Source organism: Filicampus tigris, chromosome 9, assembly GCF_054856515.1.
Source record: "Filicampus tigris isolate MCC_2025a chromosome 9, RoL_Ftig_1.0, whole genome shotgun sequence".
NCBI classification, from domain to species: Eukaryota; Metazoa; Chordata; class Actinopteri; order Syngnathiformes; family Syngnathidae; genus Filicampus; species Filicampus tigris.
The window spans coordinates 6,333,366-6,355,986 of NC_141225.1; the positions used below are offsets into that span (position 1 = coordinate 6,333,366).

Sequence of the window (22,621 nt, forward strand, 5' to 3'; positions counted from 1 at the left end):
TCGTCTTTGGAAAGTTTTGCCAGAAATTCAAAACCTACAGTACAATCAATATCTCAGCCCCTGTAGCCGATAGAAACATCATTTCAAAACAAATTGAAAGTTTAGATATGTAGCTTTTAAACCGGCCCCAGTTTATTAATCATTACTGTTTCAATCGAAGATGTAAAAATAACGTAATTTCTTTTTTTTATCAGTGCAAGAGAAGCACCATTTTAATTTTTTTTTTAACTCGAGTGGTAAATACCATCCTCTATTCTAATAATTACAAAGCCGTCAATATCGTCATTGTCAACAAACATAAATCGTATCCATATATCACGTTCAACTGTTTCCAGTGGTTCAAAGTTCACAAGCGCATTCTGTTTTTCATTGCCGTCACTTATTTCAGAGCTCCCGCGATCGACAGTGTCCGCTAATGGCGGACATTACTGACATCCTCCGAGGAGTCACAACACTGTCACATGTATATTCCGATGCATTTTATTGGCTAGGGGACTGAGAATTGGATTTAAAAAAAAGAAAATGATGTATACGCTCTTCCAGCTTTAAAGGTATAAACATGCAACAGCGCTACCGGCTTTAGTGGTAGAAACGTGGATATGCCCTCCTGGCCTTAATGGGTTAAGCTAATACCGATTCATGTACATCATATTCATGTACATCTTAAGCTATTTTTAAATCGGAGGCAACCCACACTTATAGTAGTAAGCCCAAGATCAGCAGTCACCTTGACATTGACCTGTCATTGAAAGCTACAAATCAAGCCAGAAATCTTGAGGCAATTATTGATTCAGACCTGAATTTTAACAACCACTTAAAAGCTCTTACTAAATCTTGCCTATTACCATCTGAAAACAGCTCAAATTAAGGGTTTTCTGTCTCAACCAGACAGAAAAACATGTTCATGCTTTTATTTTCAGTAGGCTGAATTACTTTAACGGTGTCTTTACAGGTCTTAATGAAAAATCAATCAGGCAGTTGCTAGCTGGTCTAAAATGCGGCCGCTAGAGACCTTACAAACACCAGAAAACTGAACCACATCAAACCATTCCTCAAATCACAACACTGACTTCCAGTGAGTCAAATAATAGGTTTTAAAATGTTGCTGCTGGTCTCTAAATCTCTAAATGGTCCTGAACCAAAATCAGTGCAAGATGTATTAGTATCCTATGATCGATAGGTATTTTGTGTTTCTCCTCGCGCTACGTAACAACAACGTGCATAACGAATTGCTGTAAGCTGAAACATTTTTGGAGCCCTCCATGGCTTATGGCGGAAACGGAAAGGTGATGCCTATGTAGGTGGAAGATTCCCCTCCACATCCTTGATCATCCAATCACAAATCTCCTCACGGTTGCATTGGTGGATGATGTGTAACCTAATCGAAGTCTGAAAATCATTTAACGACAAAACAAAACATTATTTACAGTAAGTATGTTATTTATTGAAATGTAATGTCTCTAATTACGATCACAAACAGTTAAAATGTCTGTGTAATCACGTGTAAATAGCTGTCCACTCATGTTGTCGCCAGGCGGAAGTTTCACATACGCACAATATTCGCCCAGTTACAGATGCCAGAAGCATCTGCGTTGTTATGAATGAATGCAGAGGAAGATCCCGTGTCGACCCATTGAACATTTGCCAAACAAAACAAATGAATCACCCAACGTTTATTGAGTAGGAACATTTCAAGTTACAAATGGGCTCACGGAACAACTCAAGTTCGTCACTTGAGATTTCTCTGCAGTGCGAATCATATCATAATATGGCCGCCCAGCACTACACTGGCCTCTTGATGCTAGAGTGCGGCGAGCTGGTTCGCCCATAATTGTGATATAGTGCTCTGCAAGAATATAGAAATTTGATTTCTACTTAGAAATTAGATCAGAGAGGTAAGGTGCAAAATAACATCCATGTAGCCTAAATACATTGAAAATTAATTGGAGTAATTTCTCCGAGAAGGTTAACAGAATCGTTACCTGTGGAGCTTATTGACACTCCACTTTTAAAAAATTTCGCTCCTGGGCCAGTTTAGTACCAGGGCTCGGTATCCATACCTATTTTTGACGCTGATTTGAAAAAAAAAAAAACTTTACTTTTTTCTTCAGCACATCAGGTTTCTAAAATATTTTCAATTTTTGTTTTCAAATTTAACTGATGAAGGAAAAAGGCAGTCCGACCAATCTCAGGACAATCGATCTAGATAATCCTGTAGAGATATAAAATAATCGGACCTCTGCTGATTTTGTTTTCAAGTGATTGAATATGCTCGAATTTGGCCTGATTTAGCTGTGTGTGTTCATCCCACGTTACTCATACAGGGCGGTTGATTCCATAAAGCCCCTCAATTCCCCGACCACCACCATTTCCTTCAAGCTTTTCCGTTCTTCTCCCCTGACAGTGTTAGCCGAACCGCTGAGGTGGCGCCGATAAATCCAGACACTGCACATATTTGCAGCTACTTGGCAAGAGCCAAACTGTGCCGGCAAGAATTTTTCAATTTTATCAAGTCGTAAATCCATGCTGGCAATGACAATGACGAATGGCGCTTATTCAAATAACCTCGCACCGCGCAGCCCACTGCGACAACAATCCCATCAGGATAAATTGCTTCTGGCGATCAGTTGGTCATGGAAGAGGCTTTGCACCATGTATTGATGCAAAAGGCTAAGTTATCAATCAAATTGAAGTAAATATGATGCTCTCCTTTGTCACAATTTATGATGTTTGATTTCTTTGTTTTTAATTTTGTGACACCAATGCAGTTGGTACCTTGACTTTTCAGTTTGCAGTTTATTTGCAGTCAAACTGTGAATGACAACAAGCGGCAGCGTATCTAAAGCTTGATCATCACTCAAATTTTGAATTGCGATACAGAGCAAAAAAAAAAAAAAAACATAAGTTTGTGAAGCAACCACATTACAGTAATTTGTAAAGTAAAGTTGCCACCATCTTTGGAATGTTCTCAAAAACATGGATTGGGCACTTCAAACGCCTCAAAACCGCCCACAACAAATATTTTCAGGAATACTGAAATAAACAATTAATTACAAAAGTACATTCATATTCGACTGCCCACAATAGTCTTCCGCCCCCCCAAAACGTTCCATTTACACTATTCAAATTGAGTTAAATATGACACTTTTTCAAACATCAAACGTTTGACGAGTGGACTTGGGAACCTGGCCCGTATGAGTATATTGGTGGATATTTCTAACTGAAACTTGCCAGCCAAATGGAGAAGTGGTTCCTCAAGTAGCAGATGAAATGAAATGGCATTTCACTGGAGAGAAAGATGAAATCAATTGAATTTAGTAGTTGGCGTTGTTGTGTTTTTTACAATTTTGGCCAGATTTTCTTAACAAAAACGTTCCCCCAAAAGGGCCATTTATTCTGACAATTTTTTATTTATTTTTTTAAACTGAATTTCTCCGTAATAGATCATCCAATTTTAAAAATTATTGGTGTGTTATACTCAAGTCGAAGTTGCCTTTCCAACCGCATTCCCCATTTTGACAGACTCATTTTTGGGAAATCTTTTTACATTCCTACAGTAAGCCCTGCATATTTGCAGTTTGCTATTCATGAATTTAGATTCACATTTTTTTCCCTTTTGAACTCATCCTCTGCTATGAGTTGAAAAAAGAGTCCTTGCACCATTTGTACGTATGTGAGCCCTTGTGATGCATTTTAGCGAAATTCAACATCTTTCAGCCATTTACTTTTACTTTTTTTGATTGATGTAAGATGATCTATGACAAAATGTTCTGGGGTCACAGTTTTTGGTATATTTACAGTTTATGAATACATGAAGTCCTCAAATTACGCGTACGTGACCTACGACATTTCGACTTTACGACGCCCGTGCCTCTTCCTCCATTTTGTCCGCAGCACCATAGTGACTACGTTTACATGCAGTTAATATTCGGGTTAAGGTCAAAATTCCCATTTCTGAAACATTCTGAATATCCCGTTTACATGATTGAGCGGACAGAGTTGCTCCGGCATTTGAAAAACCCACTGTGTACTGCGACACACGGCGTCATGACTCAAATGGACATCATTTCTGCTTGTTACTCTCAACTCTCAATAAAACACAATATTCATTGTCACCACATGAATGAAGCAGCCGGTTTCCTCCTCACACCAAAAGTGTGCTTTTGTGCTGCGTCTCTGAGCTTGGTTACCTCTGCTTGTGTATTGTGCGAGTTGCGCGCCAAACAACGCACTTCCGCAGTTGCGGTTGAGCATGCTCAGAGTGTCTCGATCGTGTCTGCGCACCGGCAGTATCTTTGCCTTTATCGACCTCCTCTCCTTCTTCTCTATCCACCTCTCAGCAGTAATGTTTAAGTACAGCATCTTATGCTTTTTATTTTAATGTATTTTTGTGTTTTTTTATACAAAGTATTTTGACATAAATTTTGACTTTAACAGTGAAATCCGACATATGCGGACATTCTTGTTTCATCGCCAGTGTAGGAATGGAAATCGTTCGTAAATTGAGGACTTCCTGTACAGGCAATTTAAAACATTTTCCTAGGGAGTCTCAATTATTTGTGTTATTTCACTATTTGCAGTAGTGCTTGGTCCCTATCGCCCACAAATAGCGGGGGTTTATTGTAACAAGATTATGTATGTGTATTTGGAAACGAATATAGAACATGGTGGGTGTTAACAATCGTAATCCGTCCTTGCAATGCCTTGAAAACAATACCCAAAGCGGACTAAATTGACAATAGTGGCAGTTTAGTGGAGCCACTCAAGTATTAAATAACTCCCTTCCTTCCAATTTGTGCATCAATTTGATTTAAATTGTGAAGGACAAAACAAGAAAATAATGCATTCAAGCACTTACTTTGTGTTTCCAAGCTTTCGCACAGCTCCGTCTTGGCCTCGCCGTTGGGCCTGAGTCCGGCCTTGGGGTTGAACTTATTGGACATGGTGGCGGCAGTGACCACGGCCTTGAGGCTGCGTGTTCGCTTGGGCACGTTCTGCTCGGGGTGGAAGAGGACCACGTAGACCTTGGGCATGTAGAGCAGGCCCAGGGACACCGAGGCACTCAGGCTCACTGAGATGGTCAGCGTGGTGGTTTGGATGTACATCTGTGTGGGGAAAAACAACCGTACGTTAACCCTTTCGCTTCTTGCGCTTGTGTGTTGGGAATGTTTCCGGGGGCCAAGTGGCCTGCCCGCTGCATGTGACAGCTGCTGTGTTGGATTCTCATTAGTGCGTCCAATGACCCGTTAGTCGGCCAAGCTGTTGTTGGAGTGGTTTCGGCCACGACGGATTGACTAAGACAAACAAGCCAGCACTACCCTATTTGTTTCAGTTTTACAAAAATACGTGGCAGTTGGCTCATGATGTTACTCCAGCAGCAAAAAAAAAAAAAAAAAAACACACACACGCACACACACACTTGTATAAAAATGATCTAAATGAAACATGCTTGATCCCCGATTCACTGACCCCCGGGCATTGTATATAGTGATTTAAGTGAATTTATTTATCAATACTTGTGTATTATGGACTTTTTATTGTATATTATTATTATTATTTATTATTATTGTTTGTAAAGTGCTTTGTCACAGCTCCAGCTGTTATGAAATGCGCTATATAAATCAAATTGTATTGTATCTGTGGGCAAATCAGTTTTATCACCACTGCATCATTGTGATATGAAATTATCACACCATTTCATCTCTAATAGTACTGTGGATACTGAACGCATTCACAGTGTTACACTTTCTCCACATTTTGTCACAGCCTAATTCCAAAATGGATTACATTAACTTAAAATTCTACACACATCATCATGGCAACATTTTTTATTTTATTTCTTAAAAATGTATTCAAAATTAAAAACTAAGAAATTGCATGTAGATATTCACAGCCTATGTGCAATACTAATGCACCTTTGGTAAACATAACAGATTGAAGTCTTCTGAAATACGTTGGCATACCTCCCTTTGGGCAGTTTCGCCCGTCCCTCTTTGCAGCACCTCTTAAGCTCAACCAGGTTGCATGGGGAGCGTGGGTGCACAGCCATTTTGAGATCCCTCAATTTCAATCAGATTCAAGTCTGGGCTCTGGCGGGGCCACGCCAAGGACATTCACAGTTGTTCTGAAGCAACTGCTTTGTTATATATTTTTTAATATATTTATAAAAATCGTCAAATCCCTTTTTTTTACGTTGTCATTATAGGTTTTTGTGTGTAGAATATTAAGGAAAGAAAAATAATTTTGAGAGTAAGGCTGTAACATAACGTGAACAAAGTGAACAGCTGTGAATACTTTCCAGATGCACCATATATAAAAACAAATGAACCACTATTCTATGCTTGTTTACATAATCCAAGTCCAAGTATTATATGCCTGTATTGGAGTCCACTAGTGCATACTTGCATGTATATACTTTGTACCATGATGTGTAAATATTTGATCATATTTTGCCTTTTAAGTGAGAGCTCTGCCTCCTCACTGGGTGCATTTTCAGCTCCCGCTGAGGGACCACCCCCCGCCCCCCACCATCCCCTCCTACTAACCCTATCATCAAAGCTACGTAACATTTAAACCACCACATGTGAGCTCGGCTTTTATGTTTTCTTATTACGAGCCCGTCTTGTGGCAGAGTGGCCACGCATCTCCGCCGTGGCATGTGTGAATGGTGGAACGGTGATGAAGTGGAGCGTGGACGTATGGACGGCGGAGAAGCAGCTGCGGTGTTCCCTCGACAGATGTACAAGGGGACGGCCGTGGACCTCTTTACTGGTGCCTTAGGGACTCACACTGTTGAACTCAAACTGTTAGTCCCATAAACACAGACAGCCATCAATGTTAAAGCTATAGTAAAAAGGGTCTTCTGTTTACGACGGAGGAAGCGATGTATCCTGAATTTGTATTTAATTGGATGTGCCGTATGTCAAATGTGCCATAGTCTATTACTAACCTACACTGATGCAGCAGTAAAGTTTTACTTGTGTGAATACTGTACTACAATATGGAGTAAATTGTATTTTTACACTCTAAAAACAGTTGGGTTAAAAATAACACAATTTTGGGTCAATAATGGACCGATCCACTAATTGGGTCGATTTGACCCACTTTCTTGCGTTGTTTTGTCCAAAACAGTCAGATTGTAGGGGTTGTTTTGTACAAAACTACCCATTCTTTGAGTTGTTTTCTGCATAAACAACCCAGAAAGTTGGGTCAAATTGACCTAAGTAGTGGATTGGTCCATTTTTGACCGAAAATTGTGTTATTTTTAATCCAACTGTTTTTAGAGTGCATGGTGTAGGCAAAGCTAGTTAACTACTAACCGTGCGCTCTTGTGGTAGAACTAGGCCAAGTGCCCTAGTAATATAAATAAAGTACCTCATAATTGCATCAGATTACCACTGAGACAAATGAAGGTGTACAGGTTGTTACAGTATATACTGGGGGAGGGGACACCCCGTTTTAGCCGCAGCCGAAAAGTCGGGAAAACTGAAATGATGCAAGAGTTTAAGGCTGTTGCTCCACCGTTACATACAACATTGCATGGCTGTTAGTACATTTTCAACAATTGTCTTCAAACATCAACAATCACTGGAAATTGCCTCCAACTCCAAGTTCCCTGTTCGAAAAATTAAAATGGGTGCACATGTTTTTCACAACAGGACGGGTGGAAGAGTCTCAAGGAGCCTTGCTGACAAACGCACGGGAAGTTGGCATTGATAAATGCACAAGGATACATTAGTTGTGGTGAATCAATAAATTGATCATTTTGACACCAATATAGTCAAATTGGGTAACTTTGGGTGGCAGACCTCTCGAAGCACACAAATGTACTGCAGCACAGTGATTGGGATTCAATGTCTTAGACAGGTGGGCAACACTAAATTGTGAATTTTGTTTTGCACATGCCCTCTAATGTGGGTGGCGTCAAAGTTAGTTTTTTAAGGGGGGGGGGGGGGGGGGGCTGGGGCGACAATGTTTATGAATAAGGGCGGGGGGTCGCGGAAGGGTACCCAGGTCAAGGGTGAAGGGTCAAGTGCCCAGCTCTGATAATATCTGACAAGCTGACTGCTCAATTTTCAACCTGTTCTCAAAGTGTCATGGGATTATTACTGTTTTGCATATGTTTGTTGTAGCAAGGATCCTATTGATTAACAATACCAAGCTATTTTGGTCACATCCATTATGGTTTTCTCAGGGACTTCTCAGGGTTACGCCACATTGTTGTCCGCGGACTTCTTGGTAAACAAGCATTAATAATGTACGCTCTTATTTGCATGTAGAGCTAGTGTGTGAAACGTAATTGCGAGAGGTAGGATGTGGCCTTGTATACTAAAATAACTGCCTAGTTTGGATAAGTTAGATTCACTTGGAAATTCATCCATTTTAGCGTCATAGATAATGTGAATGACATCTCTCTGTAGGATGAACCCAACAAGTACGGAAGTTATCACATCAAATGCTAGTATTTGTTGAATGCGTAGGCCCTACTAGAAATAACCAGAATTCAGGGAGAGATTTAAAACACTTATCAATACACCCTGGTAGTTTTTTTGGCCTTCCATTGCTATTTTGCTACATGTTAGCATGCCTGTTAGCATCCTAGCATTTAATCCAGTCTCAGTAGAAACAGTACCAGAATACAGGGCAAGAAATAAGTCCCCTTTTTTTTAAACTCCTGTTCTTATCTGGCGTTGTTAACTTGGCACCCATTATCATACGAGTATTTGATCAATTCTCATTGGAAATAGCACCTGGTAAAACAGTAAACCCTCATCAATTGGCAAATTTCAACCAATTCGGTGGAATGGCTCGTATACTTCTTCCTACTCCTTTTCGAACATGTTATGCATGTCTTAAAACTACCAGTGGGTTGACCACTGTCTCACTCTTTCTCTTGCAGCTCTCATTTGATGATTAGTTCTGTTTGTGTTTAAATTCTGTTTGTTGTTTTTGTGGTTGTTTTTTTGTTTTGTTTTGTTTTTCTTGTGCTGTAATTGAAATTTTTTTCCCATTATTTTTTCTACATGTTAAAAAAAAATGCAGTCCTCGTTATGTTCTATAGGCTAATCATTAAATTTAAATAAATTCTACAGCATTTCAGTGCACATGCATTATTTTACAGAAACGGCATTTCCTAATTTGTAGTTGTCAGAAATGTACTGTATGTTTTTTTCCTTTTTTAGGCACATTAAGGAACAATTGCATATTGTTTTCAGATAATAAGAAAGTTCAGGCAACACATAACGACTCAAATGATGGTAAAAGTAAACAACAGGAGGTCAATCCTCTGCTTGTGTGAAATTCGCTCATTAGAGTCCTCAGAACCACAAAATGAACAAAAAAAATAAAGCCTGCTAATTCGAGCTTAATTTGAGAGTTGAGAGTTGTAAACAAATGCTATTTTAACCGACGACCCTAGAGAGAATCTGAAAACCATCAGATGATTTTCAAACCCATCCCACCGCGTTGTTTCGCAGCACACTGCGCAGCACGAGGGGGGTGCAGCGTTGAACGTACTCCACAGTGGCGCTCTCATTAAGCTAATAAACAAATAGAAGCCTCGGGGGACTCCATAATAGAGTACCGTCGTTTGTAAAGATCACAGTTCTTTAGCCTTGATTAGTTTAACAGCCTGTTCACCCTTGACTGGCACACTCGTGGGGGGGGGTTGCCGACCCGAAGCCCCAGATGTGGTTGGGAAGGGATTGGGGGGTGGCTTGTGCTAGTTGCACGCCGGGGGGCTAATGAGCGCAACAACTGCTCTCAGAAAAAAATCTCAAGATGTCGCTCTGCTCTCTGCGCTTGCCCGCATCAATCTTCATTATGCCTTATTGGGCCGCCGGGACATTACTGTGAATAATTCCACGTATGGCAGTGCGGGAAATAGTCAAAGTGACAGGGACAGTTGAGCTGGTGGCAGGTAGATCGAATACGAGAACGTTGGAACATCTGCAGCGTTGTAAACTCTCATTCGAACTTCAGCTGGATCTTTTCCTCGAATGTCTGCTGTTCTACGATTAACTACCAGGAGATTGTAAATTCTCAGTTTAGATGTTTTAATGCCAGAAGATACCTGAGAGATTGACACACGGGCCCATGGACCTTATCAGCCACACAGATGCGGGAAAATGTCCAAAATGGTTCCCTGTTCATATACTGTCTTAGTCATGATATAGCCTAAACCAGTGATTCTCAACCAGTGTGCGAGGCACATGTGTGCCTTGAGAGCTGTTTAGGTGTGCCATGGGAAATGATAAAATGTCACTTAATTGGCCAAAAGAGTATATTTTTATAACAAATAACACATCTTTGCTCATCCATCTATGCCAGTGAAGTGTAGTGACAGACATAACACATTATCGTCTATTCGATGACAACATATGGTATGTAATTGACATGTTCAACCACTTTTCGTGACATTTTTGTCTGGTGGTGAAATTTTTCAGACTTTAAATATGTGCCTTGGCTCGGTAAAGGTTGGGAATCACTGGCCTAAACAAATGACAGTGTGTGTCTTAACTTGCTTTAAGAGTGAAAAAAGTGCAATAGGTAGGACATGCAAGACCTTGGCAAGTGAAAAGGTCACAGCAATAAAACAGTCCAGCTCAAGTCAAATATATAATTCATTACGTGTGCCAAAGAGGCCTACATCCAACAGTGTCATTGAATTGTGTCGGATGCATCACAATACTGTACACAGGTGATGGATATGATAGATATAGATATGACGATGGGACTCAAATCTGTCCCCCAAACAACAACAACTCAATCTAACAGCACTATTGTTACAGAAACATCTCGCCACGAAAACAGACCATTACATAGGTGGAAAAAAATGGGCTTCAAGACTATGCTTAGTCCGACTATTTTTTTAAGTTTCCCGTTTGTCGCCTACAAAACGGGCGTCTGTCATAGACGGATAGACGAACAGGTTCTGTCACATAGACAGAATGCCCAGCTCTGTTGTTGCCTATTAACTTACATGAACATCTTAGTTTACAGTGTCCTTCACATCTGTATATGACTTTTTGAGCAAATTCACTTATGCATAGGACACAGTTGCCACTCACTTAGTTATATAGTATTCAGCATTTATATAGTAATATTTACTCAAACACAAATACAAATGCATGCTGCTGGCTACTCTTTTTGCCTTTTTTGTTTAGGTACAGTACCCCCGCTATTTGCTGGGATAGGGACCAGACCGGCCCACATATAGCGAAAATCCCTCATATAATTGATTGCCATTGAAATGTATTGGGAAAATGTATTTATTTTATTTTTTATTTATTTTTTTACACCCCCAAAAGTCTTTGATGCGCTGATAAACATTCAATATTTGTTTTGCATGACAAATGGAGGGGAAAAAAAAAATATATATGTATATATATTATAAAGCATTGAAAAAAAAAAATCAGGGAAAATGCAATTCCGCGATTGCCTGAATGCAAGTATGAGGGGGTCCACTGTAGTATTTAGTATTCATGTACCACCAGGTTGCTACTTGCATCTGCATAATAGTATGCACTATATTAGGATTCAGTAAAATAATCTACAGAATGTAGCAGACCATGGTTGCTGCCTTGTTGTTCACATTCACTTCTACATAGTATTTATTCATGTAGTGTTGTTGTTCACATCAGCATAGATAGATGGTATTCAAATTCAATCAAACAATCAAAACAACACACGATCCTGCTGACTAATGTTACCGCTTTTGTCTACATATTTATCCATGCAGTGTCACAATGCTTATTGTTATTCAAATTCAATAACGTAACCTATAGATAATACTGGTAACTACTGTTGCTGCCTTTTTGTTCATTCATATAGAATTTTTCATGCAAAGTTGTCATCCACGTCTGCAATTTTAGGAATTATTACCATTCAATAACAGTCTACACACAATGCGGCTGATTATACTTGCTGTCATAATGTTCACATTCACTTCTACATAGTATTAATTCACAGAGGTGGGCAATTTTCGAAACTTTGGCAGTCCATCATTCGTCAGTGGCATGGGGACCCATCCATCATCGTTAGTTTGTCATTTTTTTGAGTTGGACGAAAATGTAATCGTCAGTCTGTCAGTCCATCACGTTATTTTAACCGCGATCCATCATCGTCAGTAATCATCGCCAGTTTGTCAATCGTCGATCCGAAAAAAAAAAAATACAGATGGAAAATCCATCCATCCTTCCATTATCTGAACCGATTTGATTAAAATGGTAAATGGAGTGCACTATGTGTATCAGTATTTCTTTATTGAGCCAAGGCACATATTCTGCATCGGATAAAATGTCACGGCACACCATTTAGCAAAACGATTCATAAAAAGTGGCTATACAGTGTCATCATGTACCTTCTGTTCTAGTGGAAGACCATTTTATTGTTTTGCCTGTTACTATACGTGGCTGGCATAAATAAATTAACAAAACAGTTTTTTGTCAAAATAATTGACATTGGATGATTTCCCGCGGCACACCTGATAATATCTCACGGCACACTAATATGCCACAGCACACTGGTTGAGAATGACTGATCTACGTCATACGGTGTCGGTTCACATACATTTCACATAACCTACACAACAGTGGCTGAGTCCATTGATGGCAATGGCAGAACCTATTTGTGCGGGCAGATTGCATTCGAGCCCTTTGTGCTTGCGGCTTCTATCCCAAGCTTTTGTTCTGTGGCGTCAACTCCCGATTTAGGCCGTCACTCTCCAGGTAAGCAGACGTCGTGAAAGCTACTGCAAAAAACGCTTATGACCGGGACCAGATGTCCTGACTTGAATAATGGAGAACGTCTCCCTGTGGCGTCCAGTTGATCGTACTCTCAAATCAAGTGTGCGATTGTGGCAGAAGGAAGTGGAGCGTTTAATTGCTCTGCGAGATGTGTCAATGTGTGTGTGCTGCTTTACAGGGCCTGCCATGCTTCACTATTATGAAGAGTGTTTTTGCTTTGACGCAAGGTAATTGCCTCCAAATAAGTACCATCCTGTTTATGTCACTACGAAACACTTAAGATGTCCTTTAAATACCCTCGCTCATTTGTCACTAACAACAAAAACTGTCACACACTTACCTTTTACATATACACCATTAAGTGCCACAGTTATTGTTTAAGGACCGAGGCAGTCTTGCAGAAAATAAGTAGGTATACAATTGTGCTGCATGCTTTTAATGGGAAAAAACTGCAGAAATGGAAAGCCAGTACAGAGGGTTCTCGTTGTTACAACAATATCGACATGACATTTCCAGGTTAAGAAAACAAGTAAAAAGTGTGAAATTGTGCTGCATGCTTTGAATAGGAAAAAGTAGCACCATCTGGTGGACAAATATACAAAATCCAAATGGAAAACCAGCAGGCCAAAGTTAAATTTTACCATAAAGGATTGTTTAATTTATGATCAGGTAAATTTATGACCAGGTAAATGTGCTACAAATGGTTTTATGTCTCTCGAAAACATTTTTTCAGATTTTCTGTTGTTTTGCTACTTCATCCTAATTAAAGGAAAATAAGTAACAATTTGGGGAAAATGAATATCATTTCATAATTTCAACACAGCTAAATTTCTTGAAAATGACTAGCCCAAAAGGACCCTAGTATTCCTTAAGGGTACAGTCAATAACGATCCTATGTTTTTTTGCTGCTAGCCCAAAAGGACTAGCAGCTAGCCCAAAAGGACCCTAGTATTCCTTAAGGGTACAGTCAATAACGATCCTATGTTTTTTTCCCCCCTGACTCAACCATGATAGTTACCTGCTGTGATCTATACAAGTAGTCCCTTTAAAAAAGTTTTTTTTTCCTACCCTTAGCATAGCTTAGGGCCATAGAAGACGCTTTTTAAGTCATAAAAGTGGGACTACTTTCCAGCCAAGTTGTTGTGCATGCTAATGAGTAACTTATGTCATGAGGAGCAAGAGGAAGAATGTGTTATATGGCAGTAGAATCACACATTTGTAAGATTTGGACATTTATAGGGCCAAATTTAGGACCTTCAATTCTCAAAACATGACCACAAACACCTCACAAAGTATTGCTGATATCCCATATAGTTAGTTGTCAGTTTACAAAAAAAAGGAAAATTCAAAGGTGCACCCCCTGCACACACCTTCAAGAATATTAAAAGACAAAACATATTTTTGAATAAATGGTAAAGAATACTCTTTATTTTAGAGGAGATTGCAAAAAAATTTAGTATTTCTAATTAAAAGAACACTTCCTCCCCACATAATTTTGGGCACTCCCTAGTAGAGAGCAACATACTGTATAATAGCGTTACACTGCAATGGAAAAACATTTAATTTAATATGTAATATTGATATTGTGATATTAACATGTACCAAATAAATGAGATTGTCATCATCTAATGACAGAAATTCATTTTTCATGTGGCAAAAATGAACATGTACACGCTAATTAATTTTCATAACGTACACAATTTTATATACGTTTATATATTTTTAAGTTATTTAGTGTTAGTAATGCCAGTACTGTTGATATTTTGGATGGCATTGGCATTATTTTTTCAATATATTGTGACACCCGACTAATAATAATTAGAGTGAGTCCAGCAGAGCAGGGCATTTTACTAAAATCTCCCATCCGTTTATCGCCTTCCGTCTGGAGGCTGGGTACCAACAGTCATCCCCCGTTACAATGCAAATGTGTCAAAGTTTTAGCTGGAGCCTATCCCAGTTGATTTTTGGGCGAGAGGCAGGTAACATCCTGGGCAGGCCACCAGCCAAAGTCATCCCCCTTTCTCCCCTCTAATAATAAAAAATGCAACATATATTACACATACATTAATAGTGACACTTTTGTCACTCTTTAGAACTTTTTAGCTGAAGCCTATTCCATCTGCATTTTCGGAAAGAGTAAACGCAAGACTGGTATCCGGCCTCCTTTTTTCCCCTTATTTAAAAACATTTTTCTAGTGCAGCTAAATTATAAATTTGTCATCCTTTATAAAAGGTTTTCCAAAGAAAATAAAGAAATATTGTTTACTGTGTGGGGGAGTTTTAAGAGATTTGAAAAGTGCGTCTATGTCTCCCGGCTTGCCTAGGAACACCTTGGGAAGAGCTGGAAGACGTGTCTGGGGGAGAGGGAAATCTGGGCTTCCCTGCTGAAGCTGCTGCCTCAACGACCGACCTCGGATAAGCGGCAGATAACGGATGGATGGATACTTTTTAAGCATGTGCAGACATCCCAGTAAATTATATGCCTTTGAGTAATGGAAATAACAATGAAAAGTTTTTCAATTTTAAACACACAAAATATGGATAATGGATGCTTAATCCGCCAGTGATACATCTTCAGAAGCAAATATAATGGATGGAATAAATTAAATAAAAGGTTGTGGTATTTTATTTTTTTTTTTCATTTCACTTTTGCTTTTAGGCTAACGGCTATGTTTGATGAGCGCTAACATAAAACCAGCCGGATCGGGAACGAGACGTTACTTTTAGCGCATTAACCGCAGGTGGGTGTGCGAACAAGCTGTTATGCAGATTCACAGCAAGCGTATGAAAACAAGACATTGTGCTGCCGGTCACATGCTGCATTATTAATGGCATTTAGTTGACTGCAGGCATATGCAGATTTTCTGCACTGCCGTACACAATTGAAATTATTTTGGGACTGAGACTGGGAGGCGAAAAGACATACCCACTGCACACAGCGGCTCTTTTTTGGTTTTATGATGTATTGGTTTGTTTACGGTAATCTCCCAGGGGGAGGAGGTGAGGATTCATTTTATTGCATCTGTCAGACGCCATGCTGGTTCTCCTGATAGCGTCCGTGTCAGTGCGAGGCTTTTCCGTCCCCGGCTGTCCTCTGGTGTTCGCGCACAAAGCCCCCTCTTGTAGCCCGGCCAAAAAAACCCCCAAAAAAAACCTTTCAACTGGATGGACACATTTCTATTGTTGTACCCCCTTTGGCTTCATTCCCAGATCACCCCAGCCGCTGTCGCTGTTGCTGTTGCATCCCTCTTGACCTGCAGCTCATCCAGAGCCCTCACTGAATCTGATCCGTGTTTATGATTCAGAGGTCAGAAACATTGATTTGACTTGGGAATATGAGTGTGTACACAGAGCATGGGTTCTGGGGTGTGTGTGCGTGAGTGTGTGTGTGGGGGTGTGTGTGTGGGGGTGTGTCTGTGTGTGTGTGAGGCCAAATGAACTCGCAATACTATGATTTGGTAAATTGTTATATGCTCACATCTAGATGCTATTGCATGGATTTGTTGTTTTATTTGCTAAACACAAAGTGCGATATCTTATCTGGATTTACAGTGTAGGACCAGGTACCCAATTCGGATGTAATACCCGAACCAAACAAATGAAAAATGCCGGCTGTTGCTGCACATTTTGGCCTCTTGTGAATATACATTAATTGAAGGACTCCCACTCCCGAAATCCATGCTAATTTTGCGTTAGCATTATAATGGGATGCTCTCTTGATTTAGGACTGTTTATAAAACAAAGTATTTGTATTTCAATATACATTGAGTGTAATTCATTTTGTTGTGTGTTTAGTTTTCCAGTAAACTCCAACTAGGTGTCATTAAACATCTTAAAGCACGTGCAGGGACGGCAGAATCACATACGAGCTTGCTACGCAAGCAACATGGTGCATTCAGGGTACTTTCGCAACATTGGGAATTTATAAACGCACTGTGCCGTTCTGCAGATGAATTGTTTTTCTCAGATTATAATGCTTTAAAGATCGAGAGAAGGTGAAAATTGAAGTCACGACTACATTTCAATTAAACGTCCAGCCCTTATCTGATTTGTGCGTTTACACTGCACTCACATTGGCTGTTATCCAATAACATATCTGATTTTAATCCACATCTGGACGATGCCTAATTCTCATTTGAGGATATCTGAATTCTGAATTATGTCACTTGAACTATGCAGTGTAAATCCATTCTAATGACTGAAGCAGGTTGAACTAGGTATGGATCCCAAGAATGCATTATGTCATGTCATGTCATCTTCCAAACCGATTATCCTATACAGGGTCGCGGGGAGTTGCTGGAGCCTATCCCAGCCGTCAATGGGCGAAGGCAGACTACACCCCGAACTGGTCGCCAGCCAGTCGCAGGGCACACATAGACACTGTCACTGAGCGGGAATCGATCCCACGCTGCCCGCACACAACTCAGGCGTGTGTACCACTACACTATCAGTGGACAGAATGCATTATATCCTAGGAATTTTCCTAGTTAAATATTAACCGCCTGACTTAAACAAAAGGGTGGGGGAAAAGTGAAACAGCGGAACGAAAATGCGGAACAGAAAAGCCGCACAGCCTGAGGCTCAGAGCTAAATCTCTTCACAACCTAAGAACAATTTTTAGCACACTTCCAAGGTACCCAGGTTGAACTGTTTACAACAAATCTTATTTCCAGAGCTGGGCAGTCCGGACCCTCAGACGGCCATTTTTGGGGTGGAGGGCGGGGTTTACACGTTTTAAAAAAAGAGCGGTCTAAGCAAGGGCGGAGGTGGATTTTAGTCCGGCCCACTAATCAGCCCGCATGCGTGTGATGTAGTTGCGAGGCGATTAAAGTTCATGTCAACCTACTCGGCGATATGGGCAAACGACAACAATTGCATCTGAACGTTTTAAATGCATCAATACTCATCCACTAGTTATCCACTAGTTATCCAAATGCGCAGCATGCTTCAAGGCATACTTTCAGGCCATAGAGTCACGCCGTCAGTTGTCCTGCTCCACTCGAAGATTACAAACAACCTTCTTCACAACATGAGAACGGCTTTATCTTTCCACGATGATGTGTATGTTAACATGTAGTGTAGTCCTCAGTTATGGTTTCATAAAGTAGAATGCATACGTGTCCAGAATTTTGCTCAACACATTCATGGTGGAAGTGAGAACAAATCTAAATGAAAAAATAGTGTTTAGAATTGTGGCAAATTCATATATTTTGTGTCATGGTGCTCATATGAATTGAATGAATAAGCCACCAATGTCAGTCTGCAAAGTGGTGTCAGTGACAATCACTCTGATTGGCTTCAGCCAGAAAATGCAAATCAGTGCATGAAATAGATACATTTGTAAAATGGTATACAATTTATTTCAGTTCTTTAAACCAAGCCATATTGTATTTTTAACTGTATTGCATTGGTTTAAGTAAAACAAATGTTCAATGTTTAAAATACAATAATACATCAATTCTACAAGGAGATACGATCCTTTCCACATATATTAATTGTAAAATTAACAATTATTAATTGTTCTGTTTTTTTACAATATGTTGCTTTAAAGTACACACCGATTAATTGTTATTCATATTACAGATTTTTGATGTCATGATTTTACAGCATATTAATGTTAATTTCACAAACATTTTTTATAGTGCAGGTATGATAAGCTCCTCGCTCACGGTTCTCCAAGCCTGCTCACTTTTTTTCTTGTCTCGGTACTTATAGCTGGCCATGTCATATGTAGCCCAGTAAATATTTTGTTTCATATTTTGCTGTTTTAATTTTTTGAACATTTTCAAAACTCAACATATTCTGTTTAAACAATTCAAGGGTTATTTCTGTGTATTATTAATCTACATTGACCATTTTGTAAATATGCTTGTTGGTTCTACATTGTCTATTGTATCAAGGGGGGCTTTTAAATCATGAGACACACATTGGCACCTGTGTTATGTAGCTGCGCTTTCCCAGCAAAGCAGAGACAGCTTCTGTACGGGGGAAGATTGCTCCGTTACCTGTGTGAATGTGACATGATTCTCTTGCGCCATCACAGAATAAAAGGTGTTTGTCCTGACTCCTGGGCAACTACATCGCCCATAATGCATAGTGCTATTGGCTCAATGCGCTGCTAATGAGATCGCTACATACCAACAGGCTGTGTGCTCCTCCTGATTGACGGTTCACGTAAAATGACAGATGACAATCAGCTGGTATTTGTAACTTTTGCACCGACACCTCGAACATTCACAGAGCCATAAAAAAGAATAGTGAATAAATGAAGTGTAAACGTGTGAGACTTAATGAAAACGTTGCTCATGTTTAGGATACAGAAAATTATTGCCCAAGAGCTACATAAATTTGTGCATTAAATCAGAAGTCTTAACACTGACCTATTTCACATCCGCTGCATTGACATATAAATAATGATTGCTGTTAAATAAAGCAAGCAGTTACATTACAGCTCTCGACTCGCTCACTTCGTCTCCTTACGCACATACAACTATCCCTCCCACGGAATCATGCACGGACGCTTTTTTTTTGGGAACGGGTTGGGGGCCGACAATTTTTACAAATAAGGCCGGAGGGCCGAGGCCGGAAGGTTACAACAGATCGCGCCGGAGGGCGGGGGACTGATCGGCAAAAAAAGGTCAAGTGCCCAGCTCTGCTTATTTCTTTATATATAAGCAGAAAATGTCTCATTTGCATCAAATCTTCTGTCTTTCTGTTAACTTCTGATAGCTACAGCAAGCGATTTAGGCTGCAAACTGCTGCCGAGTGGTGGAATACGTTATGCCTCCGTTGAAAACAGCATCATTGTTACTATACAGTTCCAATGATTGACAAAATTATTCACATTACAAACCTAATACATATTTAGTTTGGTTAAAATCGAAGAAGCTGCCATGTCAAATGTCCTGTACAGTTTAGGCCCATATTGAAGATTCGATCCAATTTAACTCATTAAAACGTAACGGACAATTTAGTGTTATGTTGATATTGTAGGAATGGATCGAGGACCCCGTGTAATTCATTAATTCTTTAAAGTAAAATCTCATAGCAGTTATATTATACTTCCCGCAGGAGTTTAGGAATTCCTGTTTGTTGTTCCTGAATTGTTTACATGCAACTTTCTATACGCCCTTTTTATACACAACACAAGATTTGGTTTTAGATTCTTCATTCAATCTAAATTATTAATGTTATCTCCAAAAATACTTTGAATTCACTATCGTATACACCGAGGACCCCTTGTAACATTCAAGGAGAAAAACAATGTTCATTCAAATACATTTAAAGAACCACATTCCTACCTTTTCTGTGGATTGTGAGGTGCCAAAGAAGATGGGGATGAATGCCAGCCAGATTATGCAAGTGGTGTACATGGTAAAACCAATGGGCTTGGCCTCGTTGAAGGTCTCTGGGACCCCTCTGGTCTTAATGGCGTACACGGTACAGGTGACCATGAGCAGCATGCTGTAACCCAGCAGACAGATGAGGGACAGGTCGGAGATATCGCACTTGAGCACGCCGCGGGCCATTGCTGGGTTAGACGTCCTCTGATCCTCATAATCTATGATGGCCTTGGAGGGATCCACGCCAAACCAGATGCACACGCCGAGCAGCTGCACTGACGCCAGCGTGAACGTGATGATAAGCTGTGAAGCTGGCGAGATGAACCGGGGCGCGCTCAAGGACATGGTGCCTTGATCGAAGATGCGGTAGATGCGGTTGGTTTTGGTGAGCAGGGCGGCGTAGCTGATGCTCATGCCTAGGCCCAAGAAGATTCTCCGCAGGGAACAGATCCCCACGTCAGGGGTGGAAATCATCAGGAAGGTGGTGGCGTAACACAAGAAGATGCCGGTAAGCAGCACATAGCTGAGCTCTCGCCCCGATGCCTTCACGATAGGGGTGTCATTGTACCGCACGAACGTGACCACTACGAAAAGGGTGGCCATGATGCCCGCCACCGCGATGAGCACCGGGATCACGGCCCATGGAGAGCTCCACTCCAGCTTGACGATGGGGATGGGAACGCAGCCCGTGTGGTTCTCGTTGGGCCGCGAGTCGAATCGGCACATCTTGCAGGTGAACGTGTCCGCCTGATACTGGTAGCCGTCGCAGCGCTCGCAGTGCCAGCAACACTGGATGCCCTTCACGATCTTCTTGCGCTCGCCGGCACGACATGCGTGGCTGCAGATTGACGATGGGATCTGACGAACGGCGCCGGGCCACTGCATTGAACGAACCTACCGGGAAAGCGCAGGAAACAGACGTCAGCATCTTTGACATAGAGGTTACATAAAGAGAGAGAATTTATTCACCTTTCATGCCTTTCACACAGAACCCAAAGTTTCAGGACAAAGTGTCTGACGTACACAGCACTGGTCAGACTGCTACAATTGCTTTCAACACATCAGGGCAGAAGAAGTGAGTCCCAGGTGTTGAACTTCACACCCCGGTCACTATTCTTCTTCATACAGCCGCTGTAACACATCTACAGCTACCTCCTAATCCAATACATTTGTGGGTCAACATCCCACCCTATCCTGGTTTTGAGCTGTTTCCTTTCACACAGTCTTTCTGATCAGCGGCACTTTGCAGGCCTGCTCTTAGTTAGTGCAGTTACCTTTCATACAGTTGTTGTCTCTGATACTTCCAAACTTACTTGCTCCAAAGCTGGGGAAATTGGCTGGTCGACTTCAACTTCCTGCTTCTCTTCACATATCTTTTAAACTTTGTGATACTACCTCCAAAGCTGTCAGACTTGTGTGTTACCTTTAACTTCTGAACTTGCTCTGGTTTTCCGCTGGTCTCTACAACAGACAGTGCTGATACTAAACCACTAAACCCAAACCATGAAATATTTGGACCAAATTTGAATATCCACTTCCTCACCATCATCTCTCTGACAGTACCTAGAAAGCCAGGAAAATTTTGTTTCGGCTTCAGTTTACCTCCTCATCCTAGGTGTTTGTTTTACTTTGAGACTCGGTGTTGAAATTTACCGCCTGTTGCAATTCTCTTTCATACAACCGCTGTTCAGTCTCTGATACTAACCACTAAGCCAGGAAATTTGCAAGTCAAAGCTGCTATCATGTCTCTAATACTTGAGCCAAAGCTGGGTCGACTTCACCACGCAATTCCGTGTCTGTACCTTTCTCAGCTCTCTTCTGGGACAAAGTCGGCTTTGACAAGCAGTGTGAAAGGGGCTAAAGACAATAAAGAAGCAGATTAATATTGATTGCAGTAGGTTTGGTGCACATAGTGTCTACGGTGGCTGCAAGTAGCAGTAGTGAAGATATTTGGAGTAGAAGGATATGAGCTCAAGGTCAGTTGCAAAGGTTAACTTTAATTTGAATGCTTTAAGCTGTGCTGAAGTAGCTGTCTTGACGCTCCCATGCCAGCTGATTCTATTTTCAGGGGAGTGGGTGTTTGCTCATAACAATCAGCCAGTCAAAGGAAATGTTCCTTCGATTCAGCTGGGTTTTCGTATTCTATCGCAGAAGAGTAACGTTATTTGAAGAAAGACAAAACTCAGAACACAAAGTGCTAAACAGTTTTTGTCAGCAACATAAATTCTTGGGAAATCTGGATCAAATCAAATGAATTTTTTTCCGTTTGGTGCAGCACCAATAGATAAGATAAATTAATAAACCTCCGTTTTTGAGTGCAGAATTCGTAATGTGTCGTAGTTGTATCACTATCCTACCGCAAACCAGAAGCTGAGCTGCACTGTGTTTGTTTAATGAGTAGCATGTGACCGGAGCGCAAGGCAGTTGCACAAAGATGTATTGTATTATGTATTCTATCTAACCATATCATACTGAAAAACATGAATACATGTAATATTATAACCCTACAGCAGGCCTGGCAGCTCTTGAAGC

The 22,621-nt window shown here is 40.6% G+C and overlaps 1 protein-coding gene across 5 annotated transcripts in view; it reads right to left on the reverse strand.

Annotated features, from left to right (window-relative positions):
• Positions 1-22,621, reverse strand: part of LOC147141753 (metabotropic glutamate receptor 4-like) — a 213,904-nt gene that overhangs the window by 571 nt on the left and 190,712 nt on the right. For all 5 annotated transcript variants that reach the window (XM_086040447.1, XM_086040448.1, XM_086040446.1 and 2 more), the window contains 2 exons: positions 20,048-20,983; positions 4,859-5,105 (listed from right to left, as the gene is read on the reverse strand). In XM_086040447.1, coding sequence (XP_085896573.1) covers positions 4,859-5,105; positions 20,048-20,983 — 1,183 coding nt within the window. The remainder of the gene's footprint in view (positions 1-4,858; positions 5,106-20,047; positions 20,984-22,621) is intronic.